At 41.2% G+C, this 21,789-nt stretch overlaps 2 protein-coding genes and 1 long non-coding RNA gene across 4 annotated transcripts; 2 read left to right on the top strand and 1 right to left on the bottom strand.

Annotated features, from left to right (window-relative positions):
* Positions 1 to 904: 904 nt before the first annotated feature.
* On the bottom strand, positions 905 to 1,691 carry LOC121970546 (eukaryotic translation initiation factor 1A). The gene has a single exon (XM_042521325.1). It carries the CDS (start codon positions 1,573 to 1,575, stop codon positions 1,141 to 1,143), a length of 435 nt encoding a protein of 144 aa, XP_042377259.1. The 5' UTR covers positions 1,576 to 1,691; the 3' UTR covers positions 905 to 1,140.
* A 323-nt stretch (positions 1,692 to 2,014) lies between these two features.
* LOC121970543 (probable protein phosphatase 2C 5) lies at positions 2,015 to 6,573 on the top strand. Of its 2 annotated transcripts, none has more exons than XR_006108951.1 (11): positions 2,015 to 2,358; positions 2,652 to 2,780; positions 2,924 to 3,026; positions 3,172 to 3,282; positions 3,543 to 3,622; positions 3,736 to 3,789; positions 4,918 to 5,034; positions 5,257 to 5,311; positions 5,403 to 5,431; positions 5,517 to 5,563; positions 6,348 to 6,443. XR_006108951.1 is itself a non-coding variant. In XM_042521322.1 (11 exons), the coding sequence occupies exons 1-11, from the start codon at positions 2,039 to 2,041 to the stop codon at positions 6,469 to 6,471; spliced, it is 1,173 nt and encodes a 390-aa protein (XP_042377256.1). In that variant the 5' UTR covers positions 2,015 to 2,038; the 3' UTR covers positions 6,472 to 6,573. The 2 variants fall into 2 exon arrangements, 1 of the variants encoding a protein (XP_042377256.1); XM_042521322.1 differs by having other exon boundaries at positions 5,399 to 5,431; positions 6,348 to 6,573.
* A 995-nt stretch (positions 6,574 to 7,568) lies between these two features.
* LOC121973548 lies at positions 7,569 to 8,165 on the top strand. Its single transcript, XR_006109653.1, has 2 exons — positions 7,569 to 7,824; positions 7,914 to 8,165. It is a non-coding gene; the product is annotated as an uncharacterized LOC121973548 (long non-coding RNA).
* The last annotated feature ends 13,624 nt before the right edge of the window (positions 8,166 to 21,789 follow it).

Below are 21,789 nucleotides of genomic sequence, written 5' to 3'. Positions count from 1 at the left end.
TATTGAGACTATGGTTAGGGTTTAGGGTTAGCATCTCCATATCACAGAAGACTATGGTCTTGTTCTCAAAGGCAACAGTATAAATTTCAAGGCCAGATATCATAGCAAAAGTTGACAATCATAAAGCATGCAAATATCTTTATCAATAGTAAATGTTATGAGTTACACCCCATCTGCAGAACCATCCTAAGCATGCAATTAAACAAGAAGGAAAGGCTACATTGAGTCATATTTCATGAAAGAGGCTACCAACAAATTTTTCTTTGATAGAATTATAGAATGAACTTCAACAATTAAGTATTTATGGAACAAAAAAAAAACTAAGCATATAATTGTGAGCATAGAACACTGATTACTATAAGTAACTCCAACCAAATGGGATGAATAATGCAATCGATCATAAAAAAAAAACCCTTAATTTCAATGGAACTTAGAAAGGCTGCACAAAGGCAGAATAAAATGTAGGGGTAACAAATGTTCAATCTGGGTAGGTCAAGGATTTCGACAGCAGATTGCAGAATCTGATGCTTTTTTTTTTTTATACCTAAGTCAAACATAAGCATCAAGAGCAACAAATAACACAGAAATTAAAAAAACAAATATTACAAATATCAAAATACCTAGTTTATGATAAAATTAATCATAAACTACCAACCCACTCCAGCAGGAAATCAGACAATATTCACTGAAGAAGAGGGATCAACAAAATCATAACCTCAACAAATACACATCGATAAAGCCGAATGCAAGCATATCAATTATCTCCAACCAGACCCACAACAACAATTCAATTCAATCAGAACCAAAAAATGCTGAGAAGTGTAGGAATGACCATCAAACCCTTATTTTGATCTGGGTAAGAGCATGAAACCCAATTTTGAGAATACATGAAGACAACAACAAATAACTAAAGACGCTCAAAGATGTGTTTTTTCATAGCAAATTATATCCATGAACAAAGACAAGATTATATATCTTGTTCGCATGGGGGGCGACCATTGCAGGAATTAAGAATTTAATACAAGCATCTTCATACAACAACAGAAGCAAATTTACGTGTATAATGAAACCAAAATGAAAGGCACATCAACTAAATCAGACCACGTTCAGGAGAAAGAGAGAAGGTCCGGCTCCAATTCCTTAGATCTTGTCAATATCTTCATCCTCAAACTCGATGTAGTCATCAGCGCCGCCCTCGTCCTCCTCGTCCAGGCCTCCGATACCCTCGTTGAGACGGATGTTCTCAGGAAGCTCACCGTACGCCTTGAGTAGACGTGCCTCATCGGGCATGTACTTGAAGATGACGTCGGCCTTGTCGTCCTGGTAGTCACGAAGGCCTACGAGGATGATGTCCCCAGCGGCGATCCATACCTTCTTGTGCATCTTACCACGGATGTGGCAAAGCCTCTTAGTTCCATCGATACACGTCGCCTCGCAGCGGCCGTTGCCGAGCATCCGGACCACCTGGGCGTACTCCTGGCCGTCCTCCTTGAATACCAGCTCGCGCTTCTCGTCGTCGGCCTCGTTCTTCCCCCTTTTGCGGTTCTTCCCTCCTTTACCCTTGTTCTTCGGCATCTTTCTTCGGAGTCTCAAGGACGAAACCCTATCGCCTAATCCTTTGGCCCCTTTATCCAAGCGATTGTTCGGTGTTCTGAGATCGCGTGAGGGCAACGGAAAGGATCGCGAGCGCGACCTTCGTTATAATCCTGGAAGTCTGGTAGGAGGTAGATCTCCGTCGATCTTTCTGCACGCCAATCTTGAAGCTGGACGAGCCTGACAAAGATCGAGTAAATGGGCTCCTTTTAATGGCCCAAGTTAAAGAATATTTGTCATTATTATTATTTTATTACTTTTTTCATTAAATGAAAACAATATTTAAAAATAGTAAAAAAATATTTCCAATTTCTGTAAACAAACTGGACGGTTAAATGCAGGAAAATTAAGTCCACACCCTATTTTCAAAATATTATTTAATTGTCCTGGAAAAACTAAATTTTAATTGGCTATAATTTTGTTATCCCTTTCTTTCCGGCTTCACATGAGCGGCGGGAACCTCTCGCTTGCTCTCTCGTTTTCTATGGCGATGGTGAGCGCGCGGCTGTTGCGAACGCTGCCGTGCTGTGGGATTGGAGTAGAATGGAAGGATAGAAGAAGGCTTAGAGGTTTTCGATGCTCGGCGATCTCTGTCGAGGCGCCAGTGGCGGGCATCTCCGGCATCCGATGGGGCTCCAGCAAGCTCCAGGGGGCCCGATCGGAAATGGAGGACGAAGTAGTTCTCCGGTCCGATGGCCTCTCGGGATTTTCCTTCGCTGCCGTCCTCGATGGCCATGCTGGTTTCTCATGCGTTGAGTTCCTGAGGTTTGCTTCACACCATGTTCACTTTCTTTCTTTCTTTTTTTTTTTTTTTGCTAATTTATAGTCATAGTTCGTTATTGATGATAGGTCCACCATGATTTGTAACTAAGAGACGTTTTATTTCGAGAATTTTAGTATAGAATTACTTCATTTCAAGTAACAAACTGATCCATTTTATGTTACTCCTTCAACAGAGTATTAGAGATTTGGTTTTTTTTTTTTAAAAAAAAATCTTGAGCTGCTCCTCGGTAGATTTAAATCGGAAAGCATTGACAGTTAATCCTTAACGAATACAGGGAGGAATTATACAAAGAATGTGTCACAGCTATGCAAGGTGGGTTGCTACTGACCAACAATAACTTTGGTGTTGTAAGAGAAGCAATTGAGAAAGTATTTGCAAATGTTGATGCCAGGCTCTCGATTTGGTGAGCCCTAAAAGAATATATACTTAGCTTAATTGTTGTTTTTTAAGTAATTTGCCACTCTCTAATCTTAACGTGGTCACTTAGTTACACTTCAAAAATTTAGTATTTCATTTTTAAATATCTCAAACCTCTTGGTTATGAAGGCTTGAACAGACAGGCAAGGATATTGAATCTGGTGCAACAGCAACTGTCATGTTTGTCAGGAACGATGCACTAATCATTTCACATGTTGGTGATTCCTGTGTGGTAATCCCTCTATTTGTGCTAGTGTTATTCCTCTGTAATATACTTTCAAATTGAACTTCAAACTATTAAATTTCGATCATGTAGATGAACAGGGTATTGTTGGATCTTTATTAATTTTGTTGATTGATTATACTCTATCACATAGGTTATATCTCGCAGAGGAAAAGCTGAAATGCTGACAAATCCACATCGACCTTATGGAAACAATAGAGTTTCTCTCGAAGAAATCAAGCGTGTTAGAGCAGCAGGTGGATGGGTGTGTTTCCTTTCTGGTTAAAATTCATGTCTCATAGAGATGAATTTTATTTAATACCCTAATGAAATAACATTCAATATTTTTGCAATAGAATTCATGAAGTTCATTGATTATTTTATCAGGCTCACTTGTTTACCTACAGAAATGAAAGTGTCATACTTCTGGAATGTCTATAAAATATTTACACTAACATTTAAGTGGGCATGTAGGAATTTTCTCCATATAATTTTTTTAGTGATTTCATTTCATAAAACCTATAGATTGTTGATGGTCGCATCTGTGGGGATCTTGCTATTTCTCGGACTTTTGGGGACATACGCTACAAGTCAAAGAAGAATGAGTTTGTACTTCATAACTGTTTTCTCATCTTGCTTTAGACTAGTTGAATTTCGCATGGTATAATGTTGAACTAGCATTTGTATTGTAAGTTTTCCCCTTGCAACTTTTCTGTAGAATGCTAATGAAAGGAGTTAAGCAGGGACGATGGAATGATAAATTTGTCTCCAGGTAATATACGGAGGTTAACTCCAAAGTTTTGTACAATCTCTGTGTCTTTACTCTTCTTGGTTCCAATAATTTGTTCCTTTTTTCTTGTGATATGAACAACTGAACATGAGAGTAATAGTCATGATGATCTGCCACAGCTGCATTAAAGTATTAATATCCTTATCTGGTGATTGTCTATTAGGTTTTGCTTTACTTTAATTTGTTCCCCCTTGCAGTAGTACATGAATATTTCTTTAAAGCGTTTCAACTAGATGCTTACACAATAATTTTTCTTAGCTAGAAACATATTTAGTCATATAGTTAAATACATTATAAAATTATTGTTCAAAGCTGTTGTTTATTTGATGTTTTCAAATGGACTTTAATTTATTTGCTTTGGTTTGGCTTTGATTTGAATTGTTCTGTGGCAGGGTAATATCGTTTAAATACTCGTAAACCTAAGCCTCTCCCGGCTTCATAGTCATTATGAATACCATTTAAGTCTAACCCATTGCATGAGCCTCTGTTTATGTTAGATTTATAGTATTTACCATAAAGCTAATCCAACTAGAATATAAAAGGAACATTTGGCTTTGAAAATAAACTCTACTCAAACATTTAAATGCGACCATTGTTTTTCATTTCCATGAATGCACAATAAATTTCCATAGTATTTAAGTCTATATGGAGGTATCTTCATTTCAATTGACAAATGATGACTTTTAGCAAAATACCAAATCTGTAAAATTTATATCCAGACCATCATAGAAGACAAATTAATGCCTAATCTTCTTCATATGGATTTCACTTCAAAAAAGGCATACTAGACTAAAAATGCCTTTGTCCTATTTTTCCTTATGTGATATACGTGGTGTTGGCAATTATATGGTAATTCTACAATACATGACTTCTCATCATACTGCAAACTATTCTATTTTGATGTTCACAAAACAGTAATCAGTTCCTGGTATTAGTAGGTTTTTTTCTAACATGAATATACAAACCAAGTTTAACATAACAAAATAAAGTGGGAACCTTTCATGAATTCATGGTTACTGGAAACTGTCAAATATGCACACTACTTAAGGCTATCTCTTTTTGGTTTACTTCTTCAGAAGTATCAATAACCAATTGATTTTTCTTTTGTAGAATTCAGTTCAAAGCAGATATAGTAACTTCTTCACCAGACATATCTCAAATAGAACTCAGCTCTGATGTGGAGTTTGTTTTGCTGGCTTCCGATGGTCTATGGGACTATATGAAAAGGTTTGTATAACCGAAGATCTTGGTTACTATATTAACTGGCATTTTTAATTCTGCAATATTAAATGGATTGTAATTCATCTTTTGGCTTTGCTTATGTTGTGGTGCATTAACATTTCATTAATTAATTGTTTGTTATTTGAACTTAATGCCGGAGAAGTAATGCATGATACTATGCTTGAATCTCCTTCCATTTCTAACTAGATCAAGCAACTGATTATTCAGCTCAGAAGCAGTATCTTTTGTCAGAGATCAGCTACGCCAGCATGGTGACGTTCAGGTGCCTTATTGTTATGTCAATTATAGTTACATGGTATTGCTCGTGGTCTGTGTGTATTAGTAAATTCCACACTCTGTTTTGTTTCAGATAGCTTGTGAAGCTCTAGCACGTGCTGCTTTGGTATCTTTACTTCATGATACTTGCTATTATAAGTATATTTCAGTTTTGACTAAGATGCTGTCTGGCCAACCTTTTTATTCTGCAGGACCGACATTCACAAGACAACATAAGCATAATTATAGCCGACTTGGGGTAATTAATCCTGTTTTGTCCTTGCAAATCCACAAGTACATACAATTATTTGACCTCTGATTTCAAATTTAGGTGAAACCATGAACAAAACTTGGAATTTTTAACAGCAGACTACTGTTTTCTGTAACTTAATTTGCAAGCCAAAATAACATGCTAATAATGAGAATTAATTGAAAGGCAAATGAAAGTGGTAGCACTACTTCACTTGCCTTTGAAAGGATAATATAGGATAATGACAAGGAGTAGATAACAGTGGCTGGATGTCATTTTGGTTTTCAGATCCTTGGGTGATCAGTAGGTGTTTGATCAAGTATATCTGCCAATTTGAACACAGTGTGAAATAGATCAATAATGGCTAAGTTATCTGGTTAAATTTCTAGATACAACTGAAAACTCTTATTGTAAGACTATAAGAATGACAATATAAGCTCTCACTGATTTAGATGCTTACATATATATTTTTTTAAACACATTCCGTCGTATGCGACTTGATTATGTGCGACTGTGACTTAATAACAAAGAATATATTTATGAACATATCCTTACTCTTACAGCTCAAATAGAAAACCCATGAGTATAATACAAAACTTAACATCAACAATCATTGTCTCAAAAAATTCTTCCATCCTGATGAATAATTCAGACGACACTAAGCTTGTAGTAAATCACATGATGTAGGACAAAGTTAGCATTAAGGCGTGTTGGCTTGGAATCTATATACTCATTTGTCCCAGTAGATAGTCTTTTATGAACGATAGTCATATGCTACTTGTATAAACTGCAGGAGGACAGATTGGCAGAACTTGCCGGTGCAGGGGCCAAACTACCCCTATGAAATAACCCAAGCCTTTGCGACAGTGGGCGTTGTTTTCCTAGGAATATGGTTATCCTCTTTCCTTGGTATATAAAGAAAAGTTTATTAGGTTGTACATAGTTATAGACATATTTCCATGTAAATTGGAACTCTTTTAGTCGTTGTTTTCGTTTCACAGAAAAAGTTTTTTTTATCAGTTCTAGTTTCATGCTTTGGTATAGAAGTACTAGATCCATAGCGTCACAGCAACCAACCTACTGAAACTTCCTTCGAGTACTTGTGCATTTATATCAGATATCAGTGTTTTTAGATTCTGATCGGAACGTGACTTTTTATTTTTATCCTGTCCGAAGTAATGAAAATTTGGACTTCATGGCAATAAATGAAAATTCGTATAAACTGTTAGCCTGTTTGAACTCTATCAATTTTCTAAATCACAAAGCTTATCACACCAGTGCTGCATACGTTCCATGTATCAGGAAGACGGTAATTGTTGAGGCTTATGTGGCTGCGAGTGCCGGGGTGAGAAAAGTTTAATTAAATTGAATAAATTTATTGAATTTAAATTCAGTTTGATTATTTTGATTTTTTTTTTTTAAAAAATGATTATATTAATTAATTATATTTGATTTCAATTTTAAAATCTCGATTAAATTAAATAAACTGAAATAAAAAAAATATTATATTTTGTTTGATGCATTGCTGCCGAATCGTTTTGTAGAGCAATTGAGTGTCGGCAAAAATTGATTAATTTGATTTTTTTTTTGACTGAATTAATTAATATATTGTCAGTTTGATTTTTATTAAAAATTTTGATAATTCAAAAATTAGTTCGAAAAAAAAAGACTAATTAAATTTGAATGAAATACTCAATTCTATCTGATTTTAATTCTTAAACTCTTGAAATATATAAATACGTAGAAATCAATAATACAATTAAACCAAAGTAAAATCATTTAATTTAGTTGAGATCAGTCCTAATTTATCTAAACCAGCCCAAATAATTTAATTTTGATTCAGGCCAGGTTGAATTCTAAATAAGATTTAATTATAAAATACTTCATGGTTATATGAACATAAATGTTCGACCCGAATCGAAAAAACCCAACGATGGGCCCATAGGCCCAATAGTTTTTCTCTTGGAAGAGTAGATCATTTAAGTCCCAGTGCCAAACCCTAAATCACAATTCTGCACGGCCACTGCGCCTCCTTCGTTATCACTTCCACTTCTACGCCGTCGTCATCTCTTCGCTTTTGCCATTGGAGTGATTTCTCAGAGTCGAAATACAAGATTTTGGTTGTGGCGGTGTTCGGACCATGCAACGCGATCAAGTAAGTAGCTGATTACTTCTCATGGTTTTTCTTTCGAGAATGCAAACAGATCTAGGCAGCAATTGATGATGTGCCTGAGCAGATTGTCATGCCTTTTGAGATTGCTGATGTCTATGTGAGTGTGTATGCATATAGTAATATGAATATATGCCAAATGATGTTGGGAAATTGCGCATGGGCTTTGAGCATCGCATTACATTGCAGATTGCGTTGAGATAATCTCAAGATCTCCCTTGCTGATGGCAATCTTTTACCAATGTGCCTGTAGCTAATTTGTTTCTTTTCACTCATGATTGAATTTTTATATGCGACTGAATTAGCTGAAGTGCTTTTGTTACATCTTTTTCATTGTTGGTATGTTAAGTAACACTAGATGAAGTATTATTGTATCCATATTTTAGTGCTATTTTTTTGTTAAGAACTATATTGTTTAATTGTGTTATTGTTGTGCTTAAATATTGCTGATTGAAATTCATGATATAACACTACTGCAGGTGATTGATAAAGCTAAAGGAATTTACATAAAAGCTACAAGTGGAACCAACAATTAATACAATCTAGATAACAACCAAAGTTAACTTATTGATTATAATGAATGCACATTACATCAATCGTACAAGAACTCTAGAAAGATTTATTCTGATAAATAAATGTGAATTAAAAGTTCATTATCATTGTGTGGTCGGTACATTTATTTTAGCCGTCAAATCAAACGAGAAATGTTTTATAAAAGCAATTCATTCTTTGGCTGCAAAATCAGAAATTGTGGAAAGGGTGCATCCAAAGTTAAATTGTCCAAAAGGAACTCTAAGATTGGAAAATGTCAGAAAGGTGCATTTTTATTTATTTATTTTTCTATTTTACCTCGATTAAATTTGATTTTTTTTCCTTTTGTTTTTTTTTCTTCTATGTAACTTTTCTTCTCTATCCTCTTCCCTTTCTTCTCTTCTATCTTTTTGCATGCAATAACTATTATGGTGTTTATTTAAAAAATTAGCACCATAACTTAATGGTAATGGTTTGTACTACCACAGACATGGTTTGATTCAGATCAAACCCAATGTGGACTTGATTTTTTTAAGACCAAGCTAGCTAACTTCTTGCATAGTATTCTAGTACTCCCGGAGAGGCCACAATAAGTGGAGGGCAAGCACTGTTTGACATTTTGCAATCTAGTATTCTAGTACTCCCGGAGAGGCCAAAATAAGTGGAGGGCAAGAACTTTGACTTGTTGCAATCTCAAAATTTCACAGGATTTGAAGTGAGTTTAATCGAATCTGTCTATGTCAAAACTTACTAATAGACTTAGATATATTCGATTTGATCCATTTCAGGTCCCGTGAAAGTGAGTTTTGACTTAGACAAGTTCGATTGGATTTATTTCGAGTTCAATGGTGCCGTCCACTGTTTATTTTGGTCTCTCCGAAAGTGCTTCAATGTTATACAAACAGTTCGTTACTACATTATCCTAATTTCTGGGAGTTCAGGTCTAGGTTGAGCCTGGTTTGAATCATATTAAGTCTATGAGAGTGCAAATCATTAAATTAGGGTGTTGATTTTTAAAAATCAATATCACAATTATTGTATGCATATAAACTAGAGAAGAGAAATTCCAGAAATAAAAGCTAGATTTAACATGATCCTGTTCGAACCAAGAGTCAACGAACGCTGGGGATGCGGCGCTCCCTACTGGATCCTCGAGTGCTCCGGTGAACCTGCAACAAAACCGAGCCGGGAGGGGTGTCCCGGCGACGGTCCTCCGACGCTCAAGTCAGGTAAGCTACGATGAACAAAGTGGCTTCCAAAATCTCAGAATACGTACCTCACCGGCGAAACCTGAGGTTCTTTATATAGAGCTATGAAGGGTCTGGGCACGCGTACCTAGGTGCATACGTGTCCTCTGTCCTTTCCTAGGTATGCGGCTGTCAGAAAGCTTACCCGTCCTTTCCTAGGTATGTGGCTGTCAGAAAACTTACCTGACCCATATCGCTACAGTCAAAACATGCCCTCGATGGGACAGCAGAATCCCCTGTCACAAGATTTGGAGCATGACACACACGTGAAACCTACCGGTTGTCAGAGGAGAAATACTCGGGTCTTTTTCCTTGCTCCAAACTTGTCGTCCGAGCGGAGAGCTACCTCAACATCCGACCGGACATACGCAGTGGTTTATCTGTGCTTTGTGGAGACTAATAAACAGGGGCGCTTTATGACTGTGGCCGGTCAAAAGGTCAGCTCGGTCCGTGACCTTTTTAACTGAGCGTCGGAACCCCGATTTGACATGGTGTCTTCCAACCATAAGTGCGAGCCGGCCGGACCCATCCGGGTATTCGATTCCATCGGCCCGGCCGTCCATGGTCGTCCGTCCGGTCGGACCACACTCTCCCCGGATGGGCGGCTACTCCGGTGACTTCCACTTGGCGTTGACATTGCAAGAGGGGGGCCCGCTCTTACTACCGGATCACTTGCCTCCCCTTCAAGTCTAGTCGAAGGAGGCGAATAGTCCGACTGACTGGACTGTGAGTCCAGCCGAACGACTCCTCAATGCTAATACTCTACGCTCGGTCAGTCGTAGAAATATCCTTGAATGAATCAACGATGGCCTTCAACGGATCTCCTCGCGTTCTGCGCCAATCTTCGCCATCAAGGCCGATCATACCTTCATTAAATGCTCCGAATGATTGACTGCCACGTGGAGCAAGGCCACCAGAGTACGGAGGCGGTTGCATGATATTGTGATGTGATCGAAGCAATTCGAAATAAACGGCTAGATGTGTGCTTTGATTCTCGTGACCTGGATCCGACAGTGGAGGCCGCCCGGCCCTCACCCTATAAATTCTTCGTTTCCTTTTCACCTTCACACGCCTCCATTACCTCTACTGCTGCTCTCTGCGCTTTGGAGCTCCGGCGATCTTGTTGCTGCCCTCTGACGCTCTCCGGCGCCTCTCCTCGATCCATCTCCCTTTAGTAAGGTTTTAGAGCTTTCCTCCTTCCTTTTCGGTATCGAATTCGCCTTTCTTCCCCTAGCTCCAGTCTTTGAAATTCCATTTCTTTGTCTTTGGAACTTCCTTTTGTGATTTCTCCTATCCGGATCATGGCCAGTTCCTCTCATCCCGAAGAACAATCCCTAGGCCCATGGTATACTACCATGCGGTCCCGTTTCGAACAACGGGATTTTGATATTTTGGCTGACAATTTCGAAATACCCGAGGATATCGAAGTTCGTCTAGCGGGTCCCGTCGCTCGGCCACACAGACCGCCGCGCGGTGGTTTCTGTGTCTTCCGCGACCAATTTACCGCCGGTCTGCGGTTTCCCGTGCATCCCTTTATAGCAGACGTCTGTAATTATTTTGGCGTGCCGCTCGGAAGTTTAGTACCAAATACCTTCCGTCTCCTCTGCGGCGTTGTCGTTTTGTTTAAGATTCACAACATTCCCCTCCGCCCGGAGGTCTTTTTTTATTTCTATTATCCTAAACAAGCCGAGCCGGGCACCTTTATGTTCCAAGCTCGGCCCGGTCTGGTCTTCTTCAATAAACTACCCACTTCCAATAAACATTGGAAGGACTATTATTTCTACATCCGCATGCCCAGTCAGCCAAACTTTCCGACCCAGTGGCAGGTCAGTCTACCTCCTACTCCCGAGTTGAAGAAATTCAAGACCCGACCGGATTATCTTCACGCCGCAAATGTACTAGCCGGTCTGCGGCTTGACATCAACAAACTTCTTCACGAGGGAGTGATGTACATTTTTTGGTCCTATTCACACCCCCCCTCTCTAGCCGAGTACGAAAGATCCCAACAATGGACTCGGTGATGGCCGGCGTTCTAAAGAGAAAAACAGCGGCGCTGGAGGCCGCGGCGGCCAAGGAAATGGAGGCGCTGGGCATTCAGCCGGTCGGTTCTCACGAAGGAGAGAGCGGCACTCAGGCTGAATCGGCCGCTCCGACCTCTCAACAGCAGGCGGCCAGCGGAGCTGCCCCTCCAGGGAACCAACGGCCACCGAGGAAGGATCCGTTCGGGAGGAGGAACAGCCACTGCATAAGAGGCGCCGGGTGGAGACTCCGCTGCGCTCGGCTACCTCCGCGGTCCAACCCCTCGACCGGGCCGCTGCGACTGCTAAAGGCAAGGCGCCGTGCGAGACCATCTCGTCCTCGGACTGGGATGAGCTGCCTACTCCGGTTGAGGCCACTCCGGTCGACACTCTCCCGTTCAGTCCAACGCTCGACCATCCATTCGCGATTTTCTGCGCCATCTTCGATCCCCGGTCACGGCCGCACGATCTGAGTTACTCTTCATCTTCCAATTGAAGAGTTGCTACCGATCGGCCGTACCGCGCCCGAGCACACCATTACTTTGAAAGGCCCTCGCGAGATGTGGGCGGCTCGGTAGCAATGATCCTCTCGAACTTAGCCAGCCATATGCAGCGGCTACGGGGTAAGTTGTTGCTTTGAAGTTTTGTCGGATATTTCCGCGCTTTTAACAAATCGTCTTGCTTGAGATGGGTGGAAGAGATAGCGGTTTAGCTATGGCGGACGAGGAGATAAAGCAACTGGCGGTCCGGGCGGCTCCCAAGGCCCTTCCTACTCCGAGTAAAAAGAGTTGAAGAAAGCTCAAACTCTGCTGGCAGCTGACCAGGCCCACGCCCTAGCCGAGTCCGAGCGACAAGTCAAGTCGCTTGACACGAAGATAACTCTGGCCACCATTCGGAAGAACACAGCCATCTCCGATCTGGAGAAGAAAAACGTGGAGGCCCGGGGCCTGGAGTTGAAGATAAAGGAGCTGACGGAGCAGCTCGACCGGGAGAAGGCAGGCCGCTCGGTCGATGCGGAGAAGATTGAAAGTCTGAATGAGGCCCTCACAAGCTCCCAGGCGACCTTCAAAGAATACCAGGATGCTGAGCCGAGCCGAGTCGCCGCTCTCCGACAAAGCCACATCCGATCGCCCGAGTTCTCGGAGAAAATTTGCGAGCGGATGTACTCGGCTTTCGACTTGGCCATTCCGGCTACTATGACCTATCTGAAGTCGAAGGGCCTTCTTCCGGAGTCCACCAATATTCCGGTCGGCGATCAAGTGGAGCTCTTGAGCAACATTCCGAGGGACCTCTACGACTACATCGAGTAATTCTTGTAATTTCGCCGCTCGGCTGAACATGAATCTTTTTGTACTTAGGCCACTCGGCCTAAGGTTTTTAATTTTAATGAAATGTTTTCCTTTCGTGTACTCTATCTTATTGCACTGTCCACCTGCTAATACCTGTGCTGTCCGTTCGTCCGCTATCACCCCTTTGGCATTCGAGGTGCATTCTTGCAAGTGTTTTCCCCAGCCCTTCCGTGCGGCCGAATATCATTCTGTGTTGCTGGCAAGACTCGCTCGTTATAGGCCGACCAGAACCTTTTATATCTCGAGTCTGAGCGGAACTTAGCGTCGGTCTAACAATATCGGCTGCGGGTAATTGCCGTGTCGACGATACTCCTCTCGGATTATTTTTAGACGCCGACGCGTCTCTTGATGTTTAACATCGGAGCTCGTCGGCATGGATATTTATAGACGGTCGGCGAGGCTTTCGACCTTTAACGACGGAGCTCGTCGGTCTTCCGCTCGGAGGGTTTATAGACGCCGGCTCGTCTCTTGATCTTTAACGACGGAGTTCGTCGGCCTTCCGCTCGGAGGGTTTATAGACGCCGGCTCGTCTCTTGATCTTTAACGACGGAGCTCGTCGGCGCGGATATTTATAGCCGGTCGGCGAGGCTCTTGATCTTTAACGACGGAGCTCGTCGGCGCGGATATTTATAGCCGGTCGGCGCGGCTCTCGATCTTTAACGACGGAGCTCGTCGGCGCGGATATTTATAGCCGGTCGGCGCGGCTCTCGATCTTTAACGACGGAGCTCGTCGGCGCGGATATTTATAGCCGGTCGGCGCGGCTCTCGATCTTTAACGACGGAGCTCGTCGGCGCGGATATTTATAGTCGGTCGGCGCGGCTCTCGATCTTTAACGACGGAGCTCGTCGGTCTTCCGCTCGGAGGGTTTATAGACGCCGGCTCGTCTCTTGATCTTTAACGACGGAGCTCGTCGGCGCGGATATTTATAGCCGGTCGGCGCGGCTCTCGATCTTCAGCGGAGCTCGTCGGTCTTCCTTTCGGAGGGTTTATAGGCGTCGGCTCGTCTCTTGATCTTTAACGCCGGGCTCGGGCGCGGATATTTATAGCCGGTCGGTAGCGGCTCTCGATCTTTAACGGCGGCTCGTCGGTCTTCGCTCGGAGGGTTTATAGGCGGCTCGTCTCTTGATCTTTAACGACGGGCTCGCCGGCGCGGATATTTATAGTCTGTCGGCGCGGCTCTCGATCTTTAACGACGGAGCGTCGGCGGGATATTTATAGCCGGTCGGCGGCCCTCGATCTTCGGAGCTCGTCGGTCTTCCGCTCGGAGGGTTTATAGACGCCGGCTCGTCTCTTGATCTTTAACGACGGAGCTCGTCGGCGCGGATATTTATAGCCGGTCGGCGCGGCTCTTGATCTTTAACGACGGAGCTCGTCGGCGCGGATATTTATAGCCGGTCGGCGCGGCTCTACGGTTTAACGTCTGGGCTAGACGGCTTTAAGGCTAACTCCTTGCCAGGTCGAGCGACCTTGGCCTTCCTTTTAGCAGAGAATACTCAATGTGCTTTCCTCTTTCTACTTCCTGCATCGCAAGTACATAGGCGACCAAAAAGTATATAAATTTGTATTTAGCGCACCTTTCGCCCGACTTGGAGAACGTACGCTTAGCCGAACGGCTCAGGATCTGCTTCGTCGAGCACTTTGGCTCGGATAATTACCCTCCGTCCAGACGATACGGGGCCTTCGATACTCGCGCGCTCGGTTCGACCCTTTTACCTCCAGCCGAGCAGCGAGGGGCCTTCGTTACTCGATGACGATGCCTTATATTCGTTCTTTTGACTTTTCATTTCTGCATTCCAAGTATTCAGTCGAAAGACGTACAGAGGATGATTTACATAGGCACACCTTTCACCCCGCCCGGTAAGGCTGGAGGTGGTTTACGCTCCACGGCCTATCTAGCTGCCGACCGTCCTCATCTTCCAAATAATACGCGCCCGAGCGGAGCTTTTCGATGATTTTGAAGGGACCCGCCCACGGAGCTTCAAGCTTGCCGACGTCGCCTACGGATCTGAACTTCCTCCTTTTCATCGTAAATTAAAGCAGGATGTTTCTCGGTTATGGCGTGTACCTCAATTCGGGGCGCCTTCCGAGCGGAACAAGCCTCTGCTCGGACCATCTCTATATAGCACCGCCGAGCTGCTAGCTGATCTCCACGTACTTCTCCTACTTTGTCCTCCACGGGGAACTTTATCTTCTGGTGGAAGGTTGAGACAACCGCTCGGAATTCGCCGAGCGCCGGTCGTCCCAAAATGACGTTGTAGGTCGAGGGAGAGTCGACCACCACGAAGTTTATTGTCCTGGTCCTCCTGAACGGCTCCTCTCCCAGTGAGGTAGCCAGCCGGATCTGTCCGACCGGCTGAACTTCGTTGCCCGTAAAGCAGCTCAGCAGCTCGGCACGATCAATTTGCAGCTGATCGAACGCCTTCTTGAATATGATGTTGACCGAGCTCCCTGTGTCAACAAATATGCGGTGAATAGTATAATTTGCTATTATCGCTTTAATGAGCAGAGCGTCGTCGTGGGGCAATTCTACTCCTTCCAAGTCTCCGGGACCGAAAGTGATTTCCGGTCCACTTGCCCGCTCTTGGCTACAGCCGACTGCGTGGATCTGCAGCTGCCGAACGCCCGCCTTTCTGGCTCGGTTGGAGTCTCCTCCGGTCGGCCCTCCAGCAATAACGTTGATCTCGCTCCGGGAAGTATTGCTCCTATTTTCCTCTTTCCGAGTGGACGGTCGCGACCGTTCTCTGGACGCCCGGCGATTCTCCTGTCTCGGAGATCTGTGCCGATCGGGTGTTTGTTGATGTCGCCTTTCGGTGCGGGTCCGGTCGGCTTCATGGGTCCTTTGTCTCCTGTCGATGGGAGGAGACCGTCGTTCGGCTTTCCTGGGCACGGGATTGACCACGAAGGGAAGACTTCGACAATCCCTCGTGTTGTGCGTATCCGTCTGGTGGAAGGTGCAGAACATAAGGGTCCACCTCTTCTTTGGCTTGGGCCGAGCGGCAGCCACTTCTTGTACGTGCGATCTGGCGTGGGGGGATCGAATTGCTTCGGCTCTCGGTCCTTTGGGTGGCTGTTGAACGGCGTGCTGTTTCCGCTCGGCATGAACAGGTGCACGCTCGGTTGGAGTTTCCATTTTCCGAGCGGCTTGCGCTTCTTCCACGTTTATGTATTCGTTGGCCCGATGCAGCATGTGATCATAATCTCAGGGCGGCTTTCGGATGAGCGACCGGAAGAAGTCCCCATCTACAAGGCCTTGTGTGAAGGCGTTCATCATCGTCTCCGATGTGGCCGTTGGGATATCCATCGTCACTTGGTTGAATCGCTGGATGTAAGCTCGAAGCGATTCTCTCGGCTCTTGCTTGATGGCAAACAAGCTGACACTTGTCTTCGACTGTTGGCGAAGTGGTGGAGGAAGGCCGTTGAAATCCTTGAAGCTAGTGATGGATCCGTCCGTAACCTCCGAAACCAACGTTGAGCCGATCCGAGAGGGTGGTAAGAAAGACTCGTCACTTTACTCCATCTGTATCTTGATGGAGCGTAGCCGTGTTATCGAACTTACCCAGATGATCATCCGGGTCCATTGTTCCATTGTACTCGCCGATCGTCGAAGCCACGTAGTGCTTGGGCAGAGGGTCTTGTAGAATAGCCTCCGAAAGCGATTGATCCGCTCGGGAGGAGTCCGCTCGGGGAGCTTTCCCCTTCTGTCATCCCGCCTTGGCATTTCATCCGAAGAAGATCCTCTATCTCTTCGGGCTGGTATGGCTTGAGGGGTGCGAAATAAGGCCCGTGGAATGCGACGGTGGCTGCTCGGCCACCTAACGCAGATGTTGCTTGTTGCTCCGGCCGCTCGGCCGCGGCTTTCTGTTTTTGCTCCACAAGTTTGGCGGCCCTCATCTCGACCAGAGCGTCGAGTTCTTCTGTTGAAAGCGCCACCGTGTGTTGTCGTCCAGCCTCGTCCATTGTTCTTGTTTGAATGCAGGAGCGTTCCCACAGACGGCGCCAAATTGATCCTGTTCGAACCAAGAGTCAACGAACGCTGGGGATGCGGCGCTCCCTACTGGATCCTCGAGTGCTCCGGTGAACCTGCAGCAAAACCGAGCCGGGAGGGGTGTCCCGGCGACGGCTCTCCGACGCTCAAGTCAGGTAAGCTACGATGAACAAAGTGGCTTCCAAAATCTCAGAATACGTATCTCACCGGCGAAACCTGAGATTCTTTATATAGAGCTATGAAGGGTCTGGGCACGCGTACCTAGGTGCATACGTGTTCTCTGTCCTTTCCTAGGTATGCGGCTGTCAGAAAGCTTACCCGTCCTTTCCTAGGTATGTGGCTGTCAGAAAACTTACCTGACCCATATCGCTACAGTCAAAACATGCCCTCGATGGGACAGCAGAATCCCCTGTCACAAGATTTGGAGCATGACACACACGTGAAACCTACCAGTTGTCAGAGGAGAAATACTCGGGTCTTTTTCCTTGCTCCAAACTTGTCGTCCGAGCGGAGAGCTACCTCAACATCCGACCGGACATACGCAGTGGTTTACCTGTGCTTTGTGGAGACTAATAAACAGGGGCGCTTTATGACTGTGGCCGGTCAAAAGGTCAGCTCGGTCCGTGACCTTTTTAACTGAGCGTCGGAACCCCGATTTGACAGGGTGTCTTCCAACCATAAGTGCGAGCCGGCCGGACCCATCCGGGTATTCGATTCCATCGGCCGGCCAGCAGTCCGGTCGGGCCGGCCGTCTACGGCCGTCCGTCCGGTCGGACCACACTCTCCTCGGAGGGGCGGCTGTTCCGGTGACTTTCACTTGGCGTTGACTTTGCAAGAAGGGGGGGGGGGGCGCTTTTACTACCGGATCATAACATAGTGATAAAATGGGAAGAATAAGTAAGTTTTTTTTGGGCATTTTCAAATCTGGGGGTGTCTTTTGATCAATTCTTAATTTTAGGTGCGCCTTTGGGCAAACTCAAACAAGGTTTATCCTGATTTCCATTTTATTAACAACTGTTAATGTTATATTATTATTAATATTAGTATTATTTAGTTAAACCATCAATGATCAAATAGCTTTACTTGGCTTAAGAGTCTCGGTGAATCAGTTGACACGTTGAGCATTCACCAACTGACTAATCCGTAGAAGTCGCCAATCTTGTGTTACGTATAACTTAAACAAGCAAATTAGATTTAAATAATATCTTGGAATACATGTGGCATCTATTTTCTTCCAGAACAAACTCCAATATATAGTGATTATTTATTGGTAGGCAGAATATTAACTTGTTTCCTATTAATAAACTTGAGACTACTAAAATATAATTAACATCTATGTTTTTGGTATGCTAGAGCTAATGACTACCACGAAGAATGTGAATGGAAGGTCAACAATGCCAATGAATCGCCGTTTGTTGGTTTTTTAGGTCAATGGTCAACATTTTGACTCTTTTCCAAACGCCACTTGTATATATTTTTTGTATGAATTTAATGAAACATCCATACAAGCTAAAATTAAAAAAATGTTCTTGGACTTCCATACAGCTGTCAGCTCTATGGTCTTGGACCTGAAACATTCATTCAGGCCTATCGTTCTATGGTCTTGGACCTAAAACATTCCTACAGGTCAATGGTTTTGGACCTCCAAGCTAAAATTTAAAAAATTATGATGCAAACTTGTCTGGTCCTGCTTAGGTACCAAATTTGATCGAGTTCTAGAGCCTAACAAAGTCAGACTTAGTCAGGACAAGCTGAATGTGATTATGACTGTGGGTTTATGTTTGAGTGTGGATTTCTTTACTGACAGTTTCTCAAAGGCGCTCCTAAGGTTTTATTATAAGAAAGTTGATTATATTCATTTTAGAGATTTCTCACCGTCTATCTCTAAATTATATGAAAAAAGAAAAAAAAAAAAATTATAGGATCAATTTATAATTGCTCTATCCATTTCATTCTTCCTAAAAACACATCTAATTATCATTTTACCTCTACGTTATTTGATTTTTTTGACTTTTCTATTTTTTCTTTTATTTGCATGTAATATATTTCTTTTCTTTTATTTTCTCTTAAATTATATTAAACTAAATGTTACTTAATCTTCTAAATTTATTTATTTTTCATTTTAAAATTTTAATATATATATATATATATATATTATAATAATAATAATAATAATAATAATAATAAATTTTATTGATTTTTAAAATCAGCATTATGCTTCAGAACTAACATTGCTGAGGTGTTGATTTTTAAACATTAACACGTTTAATACACTAATACTGTTATAGTGTTGAGGTGTTGATTTTTAAATATTAACACGTTTAATACACTACTACTGTTATAGTGTTGATTTTTAGTTTAATACACTAATACTGTTATAGTTTTGATTTTTAAAAATCAACAATATAGTGATTCTCGCGTTTAAAAATTAATATCATAACTTCAACGTTAGTACAGTTGTGATATTGATTTTTAAAAATAGAAAATCATAAACTATTTTGGTAATACAATGAAGATATTTATGATATCAATGTTTGGTTTTGATATTTGATAAATTATATGTACGTGTTAATTGTCTTAAAATCATAAATTTTGAAAACATTCTCATCATCATTGAAGATATCTCTACACATAGATTTTATGGCACATCATAGATCTGTAGCACTTACTCATTAATAAATTTGAAAAACTTTAAATGATATTTTTAGGCTTGAAATTGGGTTATTACGGGTTTCATCTGGTAATAAATATATATCTTTGAACAAGATTCGATTTGACTTTTATAATGCCTCGTTTTGATATCCAAGTAAAAAATTATAGCTTCTAAAAGCGGTCATTTGAGACTTAGAGAGCTATAATCAAATTCATTTCAAGTGTTCAAATTTATGTGTCTAGAGATATTAGCTTGAAAGTATTAACAACAGTGATGAAGGTGTTTAAATTTATGAATTTAAAATAATTGATACGTACATATAACTTATCGAAGGAATGTAGAACTATACATATCATAAATATCTTCACTTCACTATCCTCTTTCATTACATGTTAAGTTTTCAAAAATTCAAATTTTTTAAGTGTGATTCGATCAAAATTCATTGATGAACTTAAAAAATTTCAATTGGACTTATTCCAACTATTGCAAGAATTCTATTGTATTTCAGAGTCTAAATATGTCATTTTTTACTATTTTTAAAAAATCAATATTATAACAGTGCTGGTAGTGTTGGTATTTCAATTGTAGTACTCATGTTTAAAAATTAGTACCATAGTGATGTCGTTATTTTAGTTGTGGTGTTGATTTTTAAAAATCAACACTACAATAATTTTTATTTTAAAAAATAAATATTTTATTATTTTTATTAATAAAATCTGTTCTCATTCTTTTATAATTAGATATTATATACAAGTTAGCCACACATCTCATGGTGCATACTTTGTTAGCAACAATATATATTTTTTCTCTATTTTTTTAGAATTTAAGACTTATGCTATAGTATTTAAGTTAATTTTTTTAAAAAAAAAAATACACAGGATGATAATAAGGTGTGCAGCATGAGATGTATTGATCAGCAAACCTTATATATATACACACACGAAAATAATATGGTGCTTAACTCTCGTGTTCGACTTCTATGCCCGTTTGAGAGAGCCGCCGAGACTCGATTCAGATGCTTTGAAAGTCGCTCATGAATCATGCACTGGATTTTCTTTTATATCTTTTTAATTCTTTATTAAAACTTAATTTAATTTGAATGGATAAGGAGAGTAAAGACAATTGAATGGGAGTTAAAGAGAAGTGAAAAGACATCTTTTAAGGCAATTTGAAATCTTAGAACATCTGTATCTAAAAGATTTTATTTTAAATTTTAAATAATTTAAAAATCTTTATATCAGTTATCTTATTTATTTTTTAAATTTAAATTTAATGAATAATAATTTTTTAAATTTAGAGAATGAAATTTTTATCTAAAAAATAAAATAATATTTCTTTTTAATCTCTTTTTACACTTATTTCATAAATATAATAATAAAAAATAAAAGAAAATAATAAAAAAATTAAAAATGATGAAAATTTTAAAATAATTGATATAGTGTGTAGTGAAAAATGATTATCTAAATTTAATAAAATGAATTATTTATCTTAAATTTTAGATATAGTAATAAGAAAATTGATATGGATACTCAATAGTGTTCAATAGCACGGTTAGAAATTATAGTTTCTCTATGGATGGCTTGTACCCTCCTGTTGAACCTCACTTGGCACGACTTAAGATGTACCCTCCTTGACATGAGTTACCCTCCATATTACAAAATTGTGTTGCTTTGGACATTGTACCCTCCTTATCACTAAATTGAGTTGTCTGCCAGACATGAGATTCATAGTATTTTTTTTAAGTTGGTATTGGATATTCAATTTACGAGATGATCAGCTAGATTTTATAAATTAAAAAGTCCTTATAGCGGATGATCCATCAGTCCTCTCTTAATCAATTGCTCATTAATAAATGGTATCCTCTTTATCATTAATTTGAGTTGTGTTAGGTATGAAATAAGACATTTTATGGTGGCGCAGCTAGTTCACAACATGTGAATCAGCCCATAAGTTAAAAAAAGTCTTTTATGTTTCATAGCGTGATTTTTTTAAAAAAAAAAAAATTGGTAAATGAGCTATATATAAAAGTTTATGCATCTACAATTTTCGGTATAAAGTTTGATGGTTACATATACCAGTGACTTTTGCGGCTGTCGGGACTCAGAGACCCTTCATGCTATATATAAAACTCCAGCTCTCTTTCTCTGATTTGTTTCCCGTTGACAAACAACAGGATCGAGCATGTTTTTCCCCAGTAAATTAAACCAAAAATGAGTTACATTAATTCCCATAATTTTCAAGAGATTGTCATATTTTTGAAACAATCAGTTGTAGAACAAAG

Source organism: Zingiber officinale, chromosome 4A (assembly GCF_018446385.1).
Source record: "Zingiber officinale cultivar Zhangliang chromosome 4A, Zo_v1.1, whole genome shotgun sequence".
Classification (NCBI taxonomy): Eukaryota; Viridiplantae; Streptophyta; class Magnoliopsida; order Zingiberales; family Zingiberaceae; genus Zingiber; species Zingiber officinale.
This window is presented reverse-complemented; position numbering and strand designations above follow the sequence as displayed.

Bases quoted from the DNA above. Each gene is read 5' to 3' on its own strand.
- LOC121970546 (XM_042521325.1), bottom strand. From the start codon at position 1,575: ATGCCGAAGAACAAGGGTAAAGGAGGGAAGAACCGCAAAAGGGGGAAG.
- LOC121970543 (XM_042521322.1), top strand. From the start codon at position 2,039: ATGAGCGGCGGGAACCTCTCGCTTGCTCTCTCGTTTTCTATGGCGATG. The intron at 2,359-2,651 runs GTTTGCTTCACA...TAACGAATACAG, and splicing joins TCATGCGTTGAGTTCCTGAG to GGAGGAATTATACAAAGAAT. The intron at 2,781-2,923 runs GTGAGCCCTAAA...TTGGTTATGAAG, and splicing joins GATGCCAGGCTCTCGATTTG to GCTTGAACAGACAGGCAAGG.